Below are 18,720 nucleotides of genomic sequence, written 5' to 3' on the forward strand. Positions count from 1 at the left end.
TGTGTGTATATATATGTGTGTATATATGTGTGTGTATATATGTGTGTGTATATATATGTGTGTGTATATGTGTGTATATATGTGTGTGTATATATGTGTGTATATGTATATGTGTGTATATATATGTGTGTATATATGTGTGTATATATATATATGTGTGTGTGTATATATATGTGTGTATATATGTGTGTGTATATATATGTGTGTATATATATGTGTGTGTATATATATGTGTGTGTATATATGTGTGTGTATATGTGTGTGTATATATATGTGTGTGTGTATATATGTGTGTATATATGTGTGTGTATATATATGTGTGTATATATATGTGTGTATATATGTGTGTGTATATATGTGTGTGTATATGTGTGTGTGTGTATATATGTGTGTATATATGTGTGTATATATATGTGTGTGTATATATATATATATACTTATACAAGCTGTTATCTGTTATTACTCATGCATAAAAATACACTTGCATAATACTGAGCTAACAACAACAGTTTAACATAAACAGTTAGCAAAAGTGACCAGAAATGTACATTGAATGATTTTTGTCTGTTATGACTGGAATGTTACAGAAAGCTCTAGAATGTTACAGAATATTACAAAAACTTCCAGAATGTTACTATTAGTAGTAGTACCTTTAAAAAGCATGTAAAATTAGCAGAAAAACTTCTCTGTGCTAAACCAGTGTTTCATAATTACTGATAAAGTTCTGAAATGTACCTGACCTAAATATTTACCAGAATATTGATGCTACGTGAAAATAAATAGCACAATAACAATTAGCACCACAGAGTTACAGAAGAACCATAAAAAACTTAAGTGAAGCTAATGTTTGTTACATTGTGTGATTTATATTCTAGAAGTGTTTTTATTGTGAATTCACTGTCCGCTTATAGTCCAGTTGAGTAATAAAATTACTTAATATTGATGTGGTTTTTCTTTCAATTCAGTATAACAGTGATCACGTAAGGCAATGACTTCTGCTGTCTTATTTCAAAGAATCTCAGATTAATTTCTTTTTTTGTTACATTCAGTTGGTGTAATGTGAATATTTCCATCAAGGGTTGTACTGTGTGTACAAAGGGTTGCAGATCAAATGTAGCACCAAATATCCCTGAGCTTTGGCTGATCATTATCATGCTTCAGTTTAAAGCTCAAATGGTTGATATTTCTTATTTCCACAGAAAATGCCGTATGGAATTGTTGTTCTTAAACCCAGACTGTTTCCTGTAAGTATATTTGGTCCAAGCAGTTTTATCACACTAATAATCAGAAGGCGTTTTGTAAATTCAAATAATCATTCATTCGGATGTTTATAAATGTTCTCATACACACCTTCTTTGTGTTTATGTGTGTGTGTGTGTGTGTGTCTGTGTGTGTGTTTCTGTGTGTGTCTGTGTCTGTGTCTGTGTGTGTGTGTGTGTGTGTGTGTGTGTGTGTCTGTCTGTGTGTGTGTGTGTGTGTGTGTGTGTGTGTGTCTGTCTGTGTGTGTGTGTGTGTGTGTGTGTGTGTGTGTCTGTGTGTGTGTTTCTGTGTGTGTCTGTGTGTGTGTGTTTCTGTGTGTGTCTGTGTCTGTGTCTGTGTGTGTGTGTGTGTGTGTGTGTGTGTGTGTATAATCAAAAGGAGTTTTGTAAATTACCTTCAAATAATCATTAATTTTGATGTTTATGTATGTTCTCATGCACACCTTCTTTGCATGTGTATGTTTTTCAGGGAGACACTATATTGGAAACAGGAGAAGTTGTCCCAGATCTTCTTGAAGCAGACAGTCATGGTCATCACTGAAGATGCCAGTTTATGTTCACTGTAGACATGGTTGTCAGCGCTGGTTGTAAAATTAACATGTTTCTGTGTATACTATGTCAATAAAATTAATTCTACAGATTCTGAATGCTTTTCCTGTGCCTTTAAGTGACAGTAAGACACCCTTTTGGGTACATTTTGGTCATTGAAATTAAGCTAATTTAATCTTTTTATTATTATTATTATTATGATTATTATTTAGTGTCATAGATCTCACGTGCAAGAAGAGTCATGTATTATTTTAATTAAAAACAATGAAAAGCCAAGAGTAACATTCTTTAAATGACACATTTAGTCTTATACATTTGTTATGGCATGATTTTTATTTAAAAATTATCACAATTCAGTGCATTAAATGTCAAATAAAACAAATAATTAGATGATTAAAAAAAAAAAAAAAAAAGCAGCAGTGAACTATTAAATTCTACTTGTTTGAATATTAGAATAATTAAATGCTCCTCCAGCTTTGCCGTTGCTATTTTAATCAACAGTTCTCAGAATTGTTTGAGTGTTTTAGTATTTTAAAATTATGAAATTAAAATCATAAACCATATCTAGAAGGAACTGCTTCTCTGATACATAATTAACGCTTCAAATTTTATTCACTTTTTGTCTGGCGCATGGTTGAAGGGCTTTTATTTTGAAGTGAAAAACAGGAAGTTCCGAAAGTTTGACAGCGCGTCACTTCCGAAATGTTCTTGTTTTGTTACGTCACGATCGACCGCCTGAGAGAAGTCGTATAGTTTCTGGTCGTTATTAAACGCTTTTTATATTCGCATTCGGAGCAATAACGTGAAATATCGTGACTTGGTCTTTGAAGCGGCACTGGTTTGTTAGGCAGTAAGTTACATGAGATTCAGCTCAACGTGTTTTTGTGGATTCTGTAAAGCGTTATTAAAATTATAAATGTTCTTTTGTTTGTTCCGGATACTTAAGCTCAGTAGAGTTCAGAGGATCTGAGTAACTTACTCCCAAAGTTTCAACAAATACATAAAACAGTAAGTTTAAAAACATTTTGAAGGAGATGTTTTCTTTCTCTTTTTTCCCTACGTTTCTGTTTATTATAGAAATGTACTTATTGTGCTTAAATGAACTCAGAAGTCAGTGTGACACTGCATAGTTTTGTTTATATTCTGTTAACATTGTAAAATACCAATATAATGTTGCTCCCGTCATAAAGTAGTTTGTTACTAATAGGAAAAATTAAGGTAACACTTTATTTTAAGGTGTCCTTGTTACACGTTACATGTACTTACTATTATAATAATTAATTATGCATAATTACATGCAAGTAAGCCTACGCCAAACCCTAACCATATAGTAAGTCCATGTAGTTAATTAATATCACTCAGTACTTAAATATATAATTACTAGTGCTGTCAAACGATTAATCGCGATTAATCGCATTCAAAATAAAGGTTTTTGTTAACATAATATTAACAAAAACTTTTATTTTTAATCGCGATTAATCGCTTGACAGCACTAGTAATTACACTGTAACAAGGACACCTTAAAATAAAGTGTAACCAATATTTAGAGCACTTCTTGCACGAGTTTCTTAGCTTTGCTCGGTCCCCGTTCAACATGGAGGCGTATGACCAGCGCGCCGTTTACGACTTGCCTCGGCCCTCTGGAGAGAGCAGCCGTTCGGAAACCTCTGTGATCGCCATCTCTGAGGACGAGAGCGATTCTTTAGTGTCAGGATCCCAGGATTATGCCACTCCTAGTGTGACTTTAAGCCAAGCACCATGGGATGATGAGACCCCAGGGCCATCCTACTCCTCAGAGCCATCTCAGGTGTTACCTTTCCATGTGAGGGACTCGGATTCTGATAGTAGCGTAGGGGAGGCAGTAGTGTCTGTCGCCGCTGTGCCACATCAGGACCGTCCGGGAAATCCTGGCACTGTTGCTGTGGAAGAGGAGCATTCCTCTGGCAGTGCTGAAGACTGCATAATTATCGGACATGTTAAGCCAGTGTCAGAAAGGACACCGGAACTGGTCCTGCTTTCCTCTGATTCAGAACATTCAGAGCAGAACGCCGAGCCTCAGAGCCATCGAGCACCCCAACACATTCGTTTTACTTCAGAGTCTGATTTGTCTCCCGCTGACGCTCAGAGGAGGCCGACGAGATGCTCTCGCTCGCCTGAGAACACCTCTACTCGCTCAAGAAAAGATAAATGTGGCAAAAGGCATCATGAGAGAGAGCTGTCGGGATCTAGAGAAGGATCCTTATGCAGCAATAGGACTCACTCCTACTCTCTTGGCAGGAAACACCCATTGTCTAAAGAGAGAAAGCATAAGCGGAGACGAGAAAAAGAGTCAAGCCGCCACACCTCGTCATATTGGCATTCATATAGCCATTACAGTCAAAGAGACGGCAGCAGGAGATGTTATACAGAGACATGCTCATCCTACACCAGCTATTATAGAAGTGTACATCGCTCTTGTTCTCGATCACATGGTAGAAGGCGAAGCAGGGACCGTCAGGACAGAAGTCACTCAAGCAGCCGATCTAGAATCAAGCCCAGCTCCTCCAACCGTCAGGACAGAAATCACTCTAGGAGCAATTCTAGAATCAACTCTTCCAACCGTCAGGACAGAAGTCGCTGTAGGAGCAATTCTAGAATCAACTCTTCCAACCGTCAGGACAGAAGTCGCGGTCATAACGCGAGGTTTCCTCTAGGGGGCGCACTGGCGCTTAGGCGTTTCCTCCTGAGAACCAGAAAAAAAGTTTTGTGAATTTTTTTTTTTATTTATTTATTTTTATATGTCATTACATTGGTTGGAGCATAAGAAACTAATAGAGAGAGAAAAAAATTACACACACAAAAAAAATAGATATTTTATTCATATTTTATTCTATGCTCTTTGTAGAGGACTGAGTTATTAAAAAAAAGTAAATAGACATGAAAAGGCATGCATAGGCAAAAAAAAAAAATTTCATTTTTTTCATTCACCAATCAGTTTTTAGGTTTCAGACTGTTTTTAACCAAACTCTGCACAAAGATGATTCTCAACTATGTTATGGAAGATATAACAGTATGATTTGATATACTATTTTGCAATATGTGCGTCAAATGTCCATCCGATTCTATACAATATACATTGCATCTAATTTGCATATTAATTTGTTCCTGGGGCAAATCATAATGAAAAAGATGTGTAATAATGAGAGGAATAACTTGGCAACATTTTCATAAAAATACCTCATGTTTCGTAAAAATATTGATGTATAATTTCTTGTTGTGTTTCCCTAAAATGCCTGATTAACAGCTGTTTGTCCTGGTGTCGTCTACAGAAGACATGTATGAAAATTACACCCTGTTTTGTAACAAAAAGCCATATTCCAATTTGAAACCCCATCACATTTTTCTGAGATGTTTATTTATTTTGAAAATTAGTCAGATTTAAATTATAATTACAAAACATTGTCATATTTCCCTAAGAGTGCTACATTTGATAATTCTGTCAATATCAGTCATATTTAAAGAGCAAGCAGAGGGAGTGTTTATGATCAAACCTCCTGAAAAGCACCGGTCTCAGAGAATTCACTAAAATATAAAGTCCTCTACAGAGGACAGAAGTCTTTAACGCTGTCGGGGTCCCAGGAGGATATACACTGTATTTTTATATTTGTGACATAATTGTAACATAATTGTATAAATAATTGTAACATTGCAGACTGTTTTGTGCAGACGATACTCTCTACAGTTTATTCACTTTGTATCAAAGACGTTTCATGTGACAGTTTGTCAGTAAAATATAATCTAAAACGTACGAAACAACTATCCTATATTGTGGTTGACATGTTGAAATAATGAAATCACTATGAAGTGACTCTCTAACAGCTCCCTGATTGAAACGTAGAACTAAAAAAAAAAGTGCAATTCTACATAATTCTGTCAAGTGCATCCTGCTTGTTTCGCGTCACTCTTAATATTCGCGAGTGTTGAAAATGTTTGAATTGAATCGACCCCCTGCAGACGCCCATCCCACGTCCAGAGACGTCTGTAATCTGTCATGTTCTCATAGATAGGAATAATTGGAGGATCTGGTCTCGATGATCCGGATATTCTGGAGGGGAGGACAGAACGGTATGTAGTCACTCCATTTGGAAAGGTGAGTGTCTCTGCATTGTGTCTGCTGTACTTTCTAGCATGCATGATTATTGCAGCACATTTGGAAATGAATATGTGAGCCTGGAGCACAAAAGCAGTGTTAAGTCGCTGGAGTATATTTGTAGCAATAGCCAACAATACATTGTATGGGTCAAAATTATAGATTTTTCTTTTATAAAATATTGTCTGATCCTAACAAACCATACATCAATGGAAAGATTTTATACACCATACATCAATTTTGAAAAATTGACACTTATGACTGGTTTTGTGCTCCAGGGTCACATGTGCATTTGCTTTAATTAAACTGAGAAGTTGAAAAAAATGCTAATCTTGGTTTGCTTGGTCACCATAATATATTAACAGCTGACAGACAGAGCCAGAAGTGTATTTATTCATTCACGTTTCCTCCTCTCTTTCGACAGCCATCTGATGCGCTGATTTTGGGCAAAATAAAGAATGTTGATTGTGTGCTTCTTGCAAGGTGGGGGTATATACAATACAGTATACAATGTTTTGACTTACACTTGAAATATCTGCTGGTTTTTATATTTATTTTGCATTAACTTTTCCCCTTCTGCAAGGCATGGGAGACAACACACCATAATGCCCACAAATGTGAATTACCAGGCCAATATTTGGGCCTTGAAGGAAGCGGGCTGCACTCATCTGTTAGTCACAACAGCATGTGGTTCTCTCAGAGAAGACATCCAGCCTGGGGACATCGTTTTGATTGACCAGTTTATTGATCGGTTAGTGTTCAGTTTAACGATTGGAGGAAATACGGAGCTACTCAACAATACTGTAAGCAGACAGTGAGATATCCTTTGTTGAAGGCATTTATTTAAGTCGAATTTAAACCAAAGCTTCACGACGAGACGAGCTGAAACTTGCTAGTGGAAGAAGTTTGTTTCAAGAAAAGTCAGTTCATTGCAATGCCTACAGAGTCCTTTTTTATGACAGTTGCCGTACAATGTGCATTAACGGTTAAAGAGTGTGGATCAGGATTTATGAATGTGTTTCTTTTTCTCCAACTCTGTCACTTTCAAATATTGTTATAAAATGAGTATGTTCCTATATTATTCGAACCCTAATCCAAACCTTAGGAACATAGCATGCTTTGTCATGTGTTTATATGCGCAATATAAATGAGGGGACCCCAGGAACATAGGGCCCTTGAAACATAGGACCCTGGGAACATGTGTCGTCTTTGCTGTTTTTCACACAGCTTTTGTGCTCCCTTGGAAATTAAAGATAAAGATATTCTAACAGTCCAACTCAAATCTGTTATTTGGCATTCAATGACATGCTACTTTTTAAAAATAATAATCAACATTAATATTCATGGAAGACAGTAAGCCTACATTTGATTTGATTTTGAGCAAAACTGTAGCCAGGAGTGATTTTTTTTTTTTTTAGCTTTTAGCATCTCCATATCCATTTAATATTAATTTTACTAGAGAAAAATGTTTATGGAGGAACATAAAGTATATTTTAGCTGAATGTCAGAAAAACTTTGAGAGAAGGTACCAATGGAAGCCTGTTTCCGTCACTGAATTAAAATAAAAAACAAAGTAATTGCGACTTTGCATCACGAAATTCAGACTTTATAACTAACAATTGCAAGCTTATATAAAAGTACAAATTGCAAGTTTATATCTCACAATTCTGATGCAATTACCTTTTTTATTTTTACTGAGTGGCGGAAACAAGCTTCCACAGATACGTCTGTCGATTAACACAAACGGGCGTAAAATTTGAACATTATTTTCTTTGCGTATACACATACTGCTGCCATAATAGGTCTTTGGATAGGTCTCAAAATCCTGCTTTTGGTGCTGTTGGATTATTATCAAACTTCAAACCCGTTGATGATGCTTCATTCATTGTAGAAGTGAAGATTTGTCTGTATGATTTTAAGAACCACCCTGAACTTGAGGGCATGAGTACAGACTGCTGTGTGACACTTGCTTGCTTCTTGAGTTTGGTGCATATTCATATTTCCTTTTCTTCTTAATTTCCACGCCAAAATGTCCCACACCTCGCTGAATTCAAGGACAGCGAAGCGTGTTCAGACGTTCTATGACGGGCAGCCCACCAGCCCCACAGGTGTGTGTCACATCCCTATGGCTGACCCTTTCTGCAGCAAGACTAGAGAGGTCAGTGACGTTTCCCAGCTCTCTATCCGATATCCCATATTATAAAACAGATAGTTCCGGTGCTTGATTCTGATTGGCTGAGCCGCGTTCGAAGCTGTTGTAAATGACTCTACAAAGTAACATACACCTTTGTTTACGTCTGTCTGTTGCTCGGCAACCACTTTGTTGCAACCACAACTGTTTCTGAGGAGCTACATTGTTTGGTGGAAGAATACTGTTTTTATTAATATCATTACACTTTATTTGCTCTGTTTTATTTTGTGAAACCTTACTACGTATATGGAATAACCGTTTTATAAAAGCAATAAGCCCCGTGAAGCCGTGGTTTACAGTGAATTTATAACAGTTAAGGGGGTATATATTATAACTCGTGCTTAACAACTTCCCTTAGCTGTTATAAATTCACTGTAAACCACGGCTTCTTAGGGCTTATTGCTTTATTCTTACTCTGTTCACCTTTGTCTTACCTGCTCTTGTAGGTGCTCCTGGAGGTTGCGCAGGGACTCGGTGTGAAGTGTCACCCCCGAGGGACAATGGTGACCATAGAGGGTCCTCGTTTCTCCTCTAGGGCAGAGAGCCTCATGTTCAGACAGTGGGGCGCTGATGTTATCAACATGACCACAGTCCCTGAGGTGGTTCTTGCCAAGGAGGCCGGGCTGTGCTATGCTAGTATTGCAATGGCAACTGATTATGACTGCTGGAAAGAGCACGAAGAGGCGGTGAGCCCATAGAAACCTCAGTCTGTGTGTGTTTACCTACATAACCATATTTCGGGGACTGACAGACAGTGTTGGGGAAAGTAATGCGTTACAATTAGGGTTGCAAAAAGGTGGGAACATTTCCAGTAAATTTCGGAAACATTCCAGAAATTTTGGAAACTTGCCAGGATTTTTTGGAATATTCCAGGGATTTTTGGAATGTAGTTACAACCCTAGTTACAATATTGTGTTACTCCATGAAAAAGTAGCTAATTGTGTTACTTATGGAAAGTAATGCATTACTTTTGCTTTACTTTTGGTCACTCGGGCTTGGCATGCTTATTTGTTTTTAATAACAAAACCCCCAAAAGTTATATTTTTGGCAGCTCTAAAGGGCCTTTCAGACCAAAAGTGAAATGAATAAGCCTCAGACTGAAGGAAGAGTCTCTGTCTCTCTCGACATGAGGACAGGAGAGCTGTCAGTCAATGCATGGGGAAACAAAGTAACTTGTGTTACTTATTTAAAGAAGTAACTCCAATATTTCATCGTAAATTTAAAAGAAAAAAGTAATCTGATTACATAGCTCACGTTACTTATAATGCATTATCTGGCAGATAAATATGACAAGACCTGTTTTTCGGGATATCCAAGGGTATTCTCCTTTGTCAAATAATGTGAACATGTGGGAAATAGGCAATATTTCTTTATAAAGGTGTTTTACCACCATCTGCCTTTAATACAGCTTCCAACCTTAGAATACTCTTGTATAATTTTTAAATAGTCTCCAGCTCAGAATATCATTTTTATGTGAATTATCACTCAATGGGTTATTTAACCATGTCTTTGGAAGGCTTTTGTCTTTCAGTAATGTAATGTTTAATGCACTTCATGTTGTAGTTAACAACGAATGGAATATATTTTCTTTCTCTTTGTATTTTTATATAAATACGGTATAGTATAATATTATCCTGTTTATGTGCAATGTGATAAATGAGTTAGGTCACAAGTAATCTAGAAGTAATCAAAAAGTAGTTCGATTATATTACCTAAAATGTGTAATTTGATGCATTACGTAATTTACTAAAATCGTTGTTGTGTAATCTGTAATCAGTAACGGACTACAATTGCAAGTACCGTAATCTACTTAGCACTGTTTTTTAATAATATTTAAGGTGATTTGTCTGGCCAGGGCAGATGTTGAAGTTCATGTTGGTGCTCCAGCTGTGATTGAATGTTTAGGGTTAGGTTATTTATGCAATAATTATGATTTTTTTTTCCCCCATTGAAAATAATACAAAAAAAAAATTTTTCTAATATTTTTATATTACTTTTCAATTATGGCAGTATTTCATGTTAAAATGGAGACAATGCCTTTAAAATCCAATTTTTGAAGGCAGATTAGTTCCATCTGGTGGGAGTGAAAGAAAGCATTGAAATTCTGTGGTTTAGCCACTAGATTCCTACAGAGCTCTATAGAAAAGGTTTATACATTTTAAATGTTGATTTGAAATGTCAGTTTTTGCATTAATTTTACTACAGTCAAACCTGAACACAAAGAAAGACATTTTATTACACATAACATCAGAGTTCAACAAAAATGAACAGGAATGCTTTATCAGAGGTTTATCAATCTGATTTCAGTCTCTTATTTGAGTCTTCTGGCTCTATTTTGCCATATTGTTACAGCCACACCAGTTCATTTGTGTGTGTGTGTGTGTGTATATATAATTGTACCTGTTTTTCTATTCTGGTGGGGACTTAAACCTGAATACATGCACTCTTGATATTTTAGAATGTCACCCCTTCATTGCTGTGCACTTTTTTTTTTTTGCATCGTGAATGATTTGTAGATTGTACACACAAAGAATTCTCTGTATCTTTGTGTATTTCCCATTCATTTCCAATGGCGGTCATTTTTGACCGTGAACAACACAAGTGTGACTATTTTTTTAATGACCATTTAGCGTTTTCGAATCAAGTCCATGATTTTTATTATTATTATTGTTGTTTGTGGTCACTTAGCTCGTTTCGTACCATTCTGATGAAGTAGCGATTTTTAAAATTTGACCAAAAAAAAAAAAAGAATTCCGGTCTAAAATGACCGAACAACAGCAGAGGGTTAAAGTCACTTGAGTTCATGCCAGTAGTTGTTTTTCGCTGTACATGCACAGCTGCACGCTTCTGATGTTACTCCCACACAGACCAAACAAACCCTGCACAGGAGGCACTCATCAGTGTGTGCGGGGAAAGACAAGGCGTAAGATTTCCTCAGATGAGTGAATGGACAGTGTTTCAACTGCAGTCTATTTTTATTCACCAAGAATCTGAAACTGTGCCAAAATACACAGATTCACAAGGATCGCATGCTAGAACGGTATAGAGATTTGAAGTTCATGCACAGGTCATGCATTAACATTCTTTTCCATCTTGTAATCATGATTAAAGTTGTTTTTTCAATCAAAAAGAGAAAAAAAATAACTAATGCATGGCAAATATTAAACTTAAAGATATTAAATAACTATATTCCTGTCACATTTAACCTACATTTATTGATTTATTTTTTCTATATATAATATGGCCTGATTAATAAATGAACTGATATGTTTTTTAAAGCTACTCTAAGTAACCTTTGGGCTTCTAGGCAGTTACAAAAATAAAAGTTCTTGCAAAATCCCGTTGTTTTGGTTGCACTTTTGCTCTGCTTCTCTGTGCTGATGAATGTGTGTGGCACAAGACATTTTATCAGAGCAGATGGACAAATGTTTGTTTGTTTTTTAAACTGGTGATTCCCTGGAGGTTTGCACTTTTGAATTACGGATGGGGAATTTTCCTGGTTTCGCTTTGACAACAAATGCGAATGATGTGTGTATGCAGTTTCCTGTGAAATCCATTGCCTTATTGCCACATAAAAGCCTCTTGTTATTAGAGTGGTTTTTCATTTTCTTTCTATCTAGACCGTATGCATTTTGAAACTATATTTTTTTGATGCCATTTCAGAGAAAGGACATCATAAAAGGCAAATGTGTTCAAAGTTGTTTATATGTTATCAGATGTAGAAGGGTTGTTATAGGATATGTGTTTTAGGCTGGTAGTTTGCTGCAGTGTTTGCTTCCCCTCGCAGTTCAGAGTCCTCCTTCTTGAGTTTCCGAGTTGCTTCACCACATCCTTCCGTCTCTGTCCCGGATTCTCAGTCTCTCTCTGACTCATGCACACACAATCACACATATTTTGCTGCCAACAAATTAGTCAGATCCTCTAAAGGCGAACATTGGTGATTAAAAAATTGTCTGTAGTTCAGTTTTCCTTCTTGATCACATGGATTTTTCTGGTTGCTGTCTTGATTCAGTAGGCTGGCTGTAGATTCATTGTCCTCTGCAGAATTTGAACACACAATGTAACTCTTGACGAAGTCTGGCATTAATTAGAGACAATAGTCATCTGTTGCTTGTGTGTAGAATGTCTTCCAATTTCAGTTTTAACTTGACTCATGACAACCTTATCTGTGAAGCCACATAGACTCATAGAGACGTAGCAGTCTGATATCTGTTTTGTTTTATTTTTTTAAGAATAGATGCAATCATTTTAAATTCATAATGCATTGCTCTTTTTCTGGCCAGTCATGTCCTAAAAGTTTATGATCTCTTGCCGGTCCATGCTTTCAATGTGCCACTATTTGTATTTTTTCCTACATATTTTTAAAACCTGCATATACCAAACGTAGCCACATTATTATTATTATTGTTTATTCCAGGTGTGTGTGGACAATGTTCTGAAAACCATGAAAGAGAATGCAAATAAAGCGAGCAGCATCCTACTCACAGCAATCCCGCAGATCTGTCAGATGGACTGGGAGAGCACAATAAATGCACATAAAGTGAGTTTAAAGCTCAGATTTGTTCGAATGTATGCTTTTATATAATATAACATGATATTTGTTTTTCAGCTGATGTCACAGTCTTCAGTGATGTTGCCCAAACATTAAAGCACCGGGACACTGAGAAGCCATCATGTATCTGCAAACATGTGTCACATTCTTATCAGTATTACCCTAAATAAAAAATACAGGGGGGTTGTTTGTCAGCCATGGCTGTTATTTTTCCTTCCATAATAGTGTCTAAAAATACAATTAGTATTATGCATGGAAGCATTGCCAGAGGACAGGATCTTTTGATTATCATTGTTTTTCAGTGCCTTTTAATACTAGCAGTAGTGTTGTTACTCCATGAAGTACCTTGGATATAAATCAAAATACAAGTATTTTTGGTTGGATATAAAACTAAATAGGTCTCTCTTAAAAACAAATAAATGTATGCTGTTTTCTCAATGCAGATTGTGTGGGTTATTATTCATCGTGTCACACCCCTGGTGCATTTTGAGCCAGCAGCACATTTACTCTTCCAGAGTTTTGTGAAGAACAGATGCATATTTGTTACAAAATCTGCTAAACTTTGGTTGCTTGTCAGAAGAAGAAGAAAAAAACTCCTGCATTTTTCTGTTCAGTGTTTTTGCCTCCAGCAATCTGAACAGATCTCTGTGTATCATGTTGCTTTTATAATATTTCTGCTTTCAAAAGAGAGAAAGTCTGACTGATTTCGGATCCAATTCTAATTCTTTTCTGTTCCTTTCTGCGTGTTTCCAGCTTTACTGTATCCTGAGTAATGTGTAGCAGTCCATCTCTTTAAAGACAAACTCTCAAATGAACAGATTCTCTTTACATTTGTCTTTTGCACTATGCAAAATCGAGCTTTATAATATTAAATTTGGTATTTTATTTTATTTATTTAGCTGAACTCTTTCATAGTACCTGCATCTGTATTTCGCACAGTTTTTTTTTTTGCAGCAGCAGCAGGAGGTAAAATTGTGTAATCAATAAGATTTGCGTAAAAAATGACATCAATAATAACAACACACTTTACTACCCGCACAAGATTAATATATCTTTGCACTCAAAGTTGGCGCGGCGATGCTCGACAGAACCCAGTTTACGCGTTATGAAGAACAAAAGTTCTTTTTTAAGTTTGTGTGGTGGCATATAGAGAGTTGCATTTATCATAAAACATCATAATCTTAACGAAAATATCTTATTTACAACAAAAAAAAAGAGAGAGAACTGAGAAATATTAGTATTTTATGTAAATCACGTTGCGTAGATTCTCTTTACATTTGTCTTTTGCACTATGCAAAATCGAGCTTTATAATATTAAATTTGGTATTTTATTTTATTTATTTAGCTGAATTCTTTCATAGTACCTGCATCTGTATTTCGCACAGTTTTTTTTTTGCAGCAGCAGCAGGAGGTGGTAAAATTGTGTAATCAATAAGATTTGCGTAAAAAATGACATCAATAATAACAACACACTTTACTTCCCGCACAAGATTAATATATCTTTGCACTCAAAGTTGGCGCGGCGATGCTCGACAGAACCCAGTTTACGCGTTATGAAGAACAAAAGTTCTTTTTTAAGTTTGTGTGGTGGCATATAGAGAGTTGCATTTATCATAAAACATCATAATCTTAACGAAAATATCTTATTTACAACAAAAAAAAAGAGAGAGAACTGAGAAATATTAGTATTTTATGTAAATCACGTTGCGTTGAGCGCAAACTCAGAAAACGGATGACTTCGTTATCTTTTCTCGATTTGACTCTATTTAGCCACATCATTCACCATGCTAAGTTACTATCAAATATTTTGGATGTGTTACATTATTTTTTTTTTTATCTATTAGCCATATAGACTAATGCTGTGTCTAGATAGGCTGACATCGTCATTAATTCTACAGACTTCAAGTTGAGGTTTCTTTCCATGATACATTGTTGCCGCATGTATTAAAAATGACCAAAAATTAACAAAGGAAACTAAAGATACTTTAAATGTTTAATACTCCCAATAGCATATAAATTACAATTATTTGATTACAAATATATCAAGTACATTAACTAACCGCTGCGCTTATTCCTTTACGTTTTAAAATAAACCTTTCATATTATGTGATAAATATGTAACAAAACAAAAAAAACCTTTAGCGTTTAAATACTTCTGAGCAGTTCAGCCACGCCCACATGGCCAGTCTGCAGCGCCACATCCACGGCTCGTAACTGGCTGTGATCTGCTGCGCTGGGGTCGGCTTTAAAGCGGATTAAAAGCCGCACTGTGTCCGTGAATCCGGTTCTGGCTGCATCGTGCAAAGGAGTGCTTCCAGTCCCGGGATCAGCCACATTAGGATCTGCTCCATACTCCAGCAGCAGGCGAGCCACAGGTGTGTTACCCATCATCATCACCTGCGGGAGGAAGATGCTCCTTTATATATACTATACATGTTATCAAAGCCTTGATAATAGCTTGTCAATCACTGAGGAAGAGATTTTTTTTCGTTCGGTAAGAACATTGTAGTGCATATTGTAGGCTTTACAAACTAAATTATTTAAATAATATAACTGCTCATGTTGTAACATTTGTTTTATGGTTTTATTATGACTTGATACTGCTTTTAGTTGCGTGCGTATCCATGAGTCTGCACGTGCGCTTTGTGATAATCATGAACATATTTCGTTAAAAGATTAAAATATTTCACTTATCTTACCAATCAGCCTGAAAATAGGTCTAAACTAATCTACAATTTTCGTTTGGACGCCCAAATATTACTCAAACAGATAGCACTTGCCTCCTTCATGCCTCCGCTCACAAAACTATACAGTGCTTAACACATCTATTAGACCACCTGTCAAAAACCTGTTTAAAACTAAAAACGGTATTGTCATTTATTAGGCAAATAACAAGCAGAAACAACCAAATAGTCTTTATTCACACATAATAACCAAAAAAATGCATATTTTGCATGGCCTCCTTTGCATTCTTGCTGGCATTGTTTTTATGCACTTTTCCACAGTTTCTGTTGTTATTGACTTCCAAATAGTTTCTAGTTGTTCCCAAATATTAGCTTTTTGTTAAACTTTTGTGCAATCTGTCTTTGAATCCATTCAATCCCAACAGTAATTATATTTCTGCATTAGAAACACGACTGTGACTAAAGAGCTTAAACAGAAACATAAAAAAAATAATTTTGGTAATCATACTGCTATAGTTTATAGCGCAGCTGTGGCACAAACCTTACATCTAATACATGTGTTAAGCACTGTAAATGTAATTGCAAACAAGACCATGCACTCATTGTAAACACCATTTTTACAACTTTCTTTGAAGGAAGTAAAACATTTGAAAATGATTTTGTAAATTAAATATAAGTGAATGAAAAATGAGCTGAGCTCTAAAAAGACTATCTGCACTTTCTGTGATGGCCACAGAGTCTGAAGTGCTGGATTATTATTATTATACCTGTAACAGCTGGCTTCTCTAAAGAATTGATCAGAGAACACTGTAAAACATGGTAACCGGGTTTTGTAAGGATTTTTCTACTTGAGCTAACCTTCTGTTATCAGATAAGTTTATTATATGAAATGTTGTTATTATAATTATCACATGAAGCACATGTAATTAATTGTTTTGTGTGTTTTTTTTTTTTTTGCGACGTTGAAACACTCTTTTAAAGTAGGCTACAATTAATAGAATGGGATACATTTTTTTATTTTGAAGCACATGATTCTACATCGTCTTTTGTGAGTGACAGTGTTGCTAAAAAGTCGCAACTATATATTAAATTTAAGACAAATAAAACAGCAAGGATGTGATACTTTTTATTCTACGAGGATAAACATGCCTGGCCATTTACTAGAAATGTTTCAGGCTTAGACACTTCCAAATAGCTACACCTATAAGTATATACTATACACATTTTTTAAAATATGAATCATATTCTAATACATTGTGCGAATTAATAAAACTAAAATAGATTTTTCAGCAACATAATTAAAAGTTATTAGAATTACATGTATAATGTAAACGTGCATTATAGTCTAAATATGTAGAAAATGTTTGCAATTAGTGTAAATATTAAATTGAAGTAAATTTTAAAAAGTTTTATAACATGCAATAATTTGCCCTTTTGGACAATATTTTCTTAAGTGCCTTTGTATTTTTATATTTAATATCGCATATCTTCTTTATTCTTTAGACATGTCTGAAAACCTACCTGTATGGGTGTTCTTCCGAATCTGTTCACGCCGTTCACATTCACTCCGTTAGAGAGTAAACCCCGAACACGCTCCGTGTCTCCAGTCGCGGCTGCTTTGCTCAGTTCCTCCTCGGCGTGCATCATCTTCATCATCTTCATCATCAATCCTCTGAAGAATTTCGCGTTGACAGCTCAAAGCAATGAGGATGATAGTCTGCTGAGAAAATATTCACACTTCACATTGTATTTTAATTGTCCTCAGAGCTGCGTAAACGCGTTAAATCGGCTCGTTTATAAAGGTGCTGTGTCTAATGTTTATCACAGGCTGAGAGATATATGTTCGGACTTGCCTGCTCTGTTATGAGCGTCACGGCAAGCGTGCTGCAGTCGTGCGTGTTCTGCGCATGCGCACTCAAGCAGCTGACCCAGGAAGACTCGGCTGCTGCTGCTGCTGCTGCAGTGACACAGTGAAGCAGCGAGCAGAGATTCTGTTCATGTTCTAAAAACTGCTTTTAAAGATATTAAAGGAACTATCACGAGAACGAACGAGTATTCTTTGTCGGTGTCCACAATCAGAGTCAACACATTCAATGCATGCTTGCATTCTGTAAGTTAAGGCTCTTCGGGAAGAATGGCTAAGATAGCATACCCAGGCAAAATCAGCATTTTTCAGAGCATGCATTTCTGTACGAGATGTTATGCATAGCTAATCATGTTGACTCGATCAGCATAAGTTCCTCATAAGTTAACTATAGATTTAGAAATGAATTGTTCGATACGGAGGAGCCTATCTTTCCATAGTAGTTAGTTATTTAGTCATAAAGTCACGTAAGGGACGCCTTATGAGTCACATCAGTCATAATAAAGTCTACATTATGACATGCATAGGTTTTAGAGGCATAAATAGGACAGGCATATGAGTACATATGTAAGTATATATGCCCATATTTTAATTGAAGATATGCCATAAAAGCAACTATGCGAATTCAAATCGAATGATTTCACTCAGTTATGTTTTAATGAATCGTGAAGATGTCAGATATGTATGAAACCTAAAAGCTTTGATTTTCAGCATAATACAGAATGTCACAGATCACTATTTTCCATAGGCACCAAATTAGATCATTTGACCTCAAAACCATTTTGATAAATTAACACAAATGTCGATATTCTTTATAACATTTATTAAAAGTGCACTCAGTCGTTTTGTCCTCATTCCTCAAAACATGAAGAAATGTGGACAAAAAGATATTTCTGCTATATGTAGTGGGTGTCAGTTTTAGATTGAACATTTTCAATGACATTCTAAAACTTATTATAAGTTCAAGTATAATAAAAAAGTGCAAAATGTTTCCAATTAGTCTCACTACTCTAAGAATAACATGCATATTAAAATCAAGTAAATAAAAAATAAATAGAAATGAAATCCTGTATTAAACCGAGTCTTCATATTTTTAATGTATGCATTTGTTTACTTGTTTATTAGTTCTTTAGACATGTCTGAAAACCTACCTGTATAAGTGTTCTTCTGAATTTGTTTGCTGTTGACGTGTACACCGTTAGATAAAAACTGAACTTGTTCAGTGGCAGTTTTAGATTGAACATCATAGCTTGGGGGATATACTGTGTGTAAATGAGATCCTTTTGTTTGGATTTGTTGGTTAACACGGTCACATCAATCCTTTGCTGATAGCTCTAGCAGAAAAAAATACTCCATTAACAAACAAAAAAATATTGGTATTTTGACAAAGCATCTGTGCTCTAATTGATAGTTTATACTTTTTCAGGAAGTAAAATGCCCTTTAGTATTATTCTTAAAAAGTCCCCCTTCAGGTCACCCGGGGTTGGGGGGG

At 35.8% G+C, this 18,720-nt stretch overlaps 3 protein-coding genes across 3 annotated transcripts; 2 read left to right on the plus strand and 1 right to left on the minus strand.

Annotated features, from left to right (window-relative positions):
- The first annotated feature begins 2,906 nt into the window (after positions 1-2,906).
- LOC107757574 (E3 ubiquitin-protein ligase Topors-like) lies at positions 2,907-4,700 on the plus strand. Its single transcript, XM_016575092.1, has 3 exons — positions 2,907-2,918; positions 3,340-4,471; positions 4,693-4,700. Exons 1-3 carry the CDS (start codon positions 2,907-2,909, stop codon positions 4,698-4,700), a joined length of 1,152 nt encoding a protein of 383 aa, XP_016430578.1.
- A 124-nt stretch (positions 4,701-4,824) lies between these two features.
- On the plus strand, positions 4,825-13,117 carry LOC107757575 (S-methyl-5'-thioadenosine phosphorylase-like). The gene is made up of 8 exons (XM_016575093.1): positions 4,825-4,857; positions 5,851-5,937; positions 6,362-6,420; positions 6,521-6,688; positions 7,993-8,095; positions 8,575-8,814; positions 12,546-12,668; positions 12,738-13,117. The coding sequence occupies exons 1-8, from the start codon at positions 4,825-4,827 to the stop codon at positions 12,774-12,776; spliced, it is 852 nt and encodes a 283-aa protein (XP_016430579.1). The 3' UTR covers positions 12,777-13,117.
- Positions 13,118-14,725: 1,608 nt separating this feature from the next.
- On the minus strand, positions 14,726-17,219 carry LOC107757595 (cyclin-dependent kinase 4 inhibitor B-like). The gene is made up of 2 exons (XM_016575114.1): positions 16,886-17,219; positions 14,726-15,077 (listed from the first exon to the last, which is right to left on the minus strand). The coding sequence occupies exons 1-2, from the start codon at positions 17,027-17,029 to the stop codon at positions 14,826-14,828; spliced, it is 396 nt and encodes a 131-aa protein (XP_016430600.1). The 5' UTR covers positions 17,030-17,219; the 3' UTR covers positions 14,726-14,825.
- Positions 17,220-18,720: the final 1,501 nt, after the last annotated feature.

Source organism: Sinocyclocheilus rhinocerous, unplaced genomic scaffold (assembly GCF_001515625.1).
Source record: "Sinocyclocheilus rhinocerous isolate Xijiao unplaced genomic scaffold, SAMN03320098_v1.1 scaffold323, whole genome shotgun sequence".
NCBI lineage: Eukaryota > Metazoa > Chordata > Actinopteri > Cypriniformes > Cyprinidae > Sinocyclocheilus > Sinocyclocheilus rhinocerous.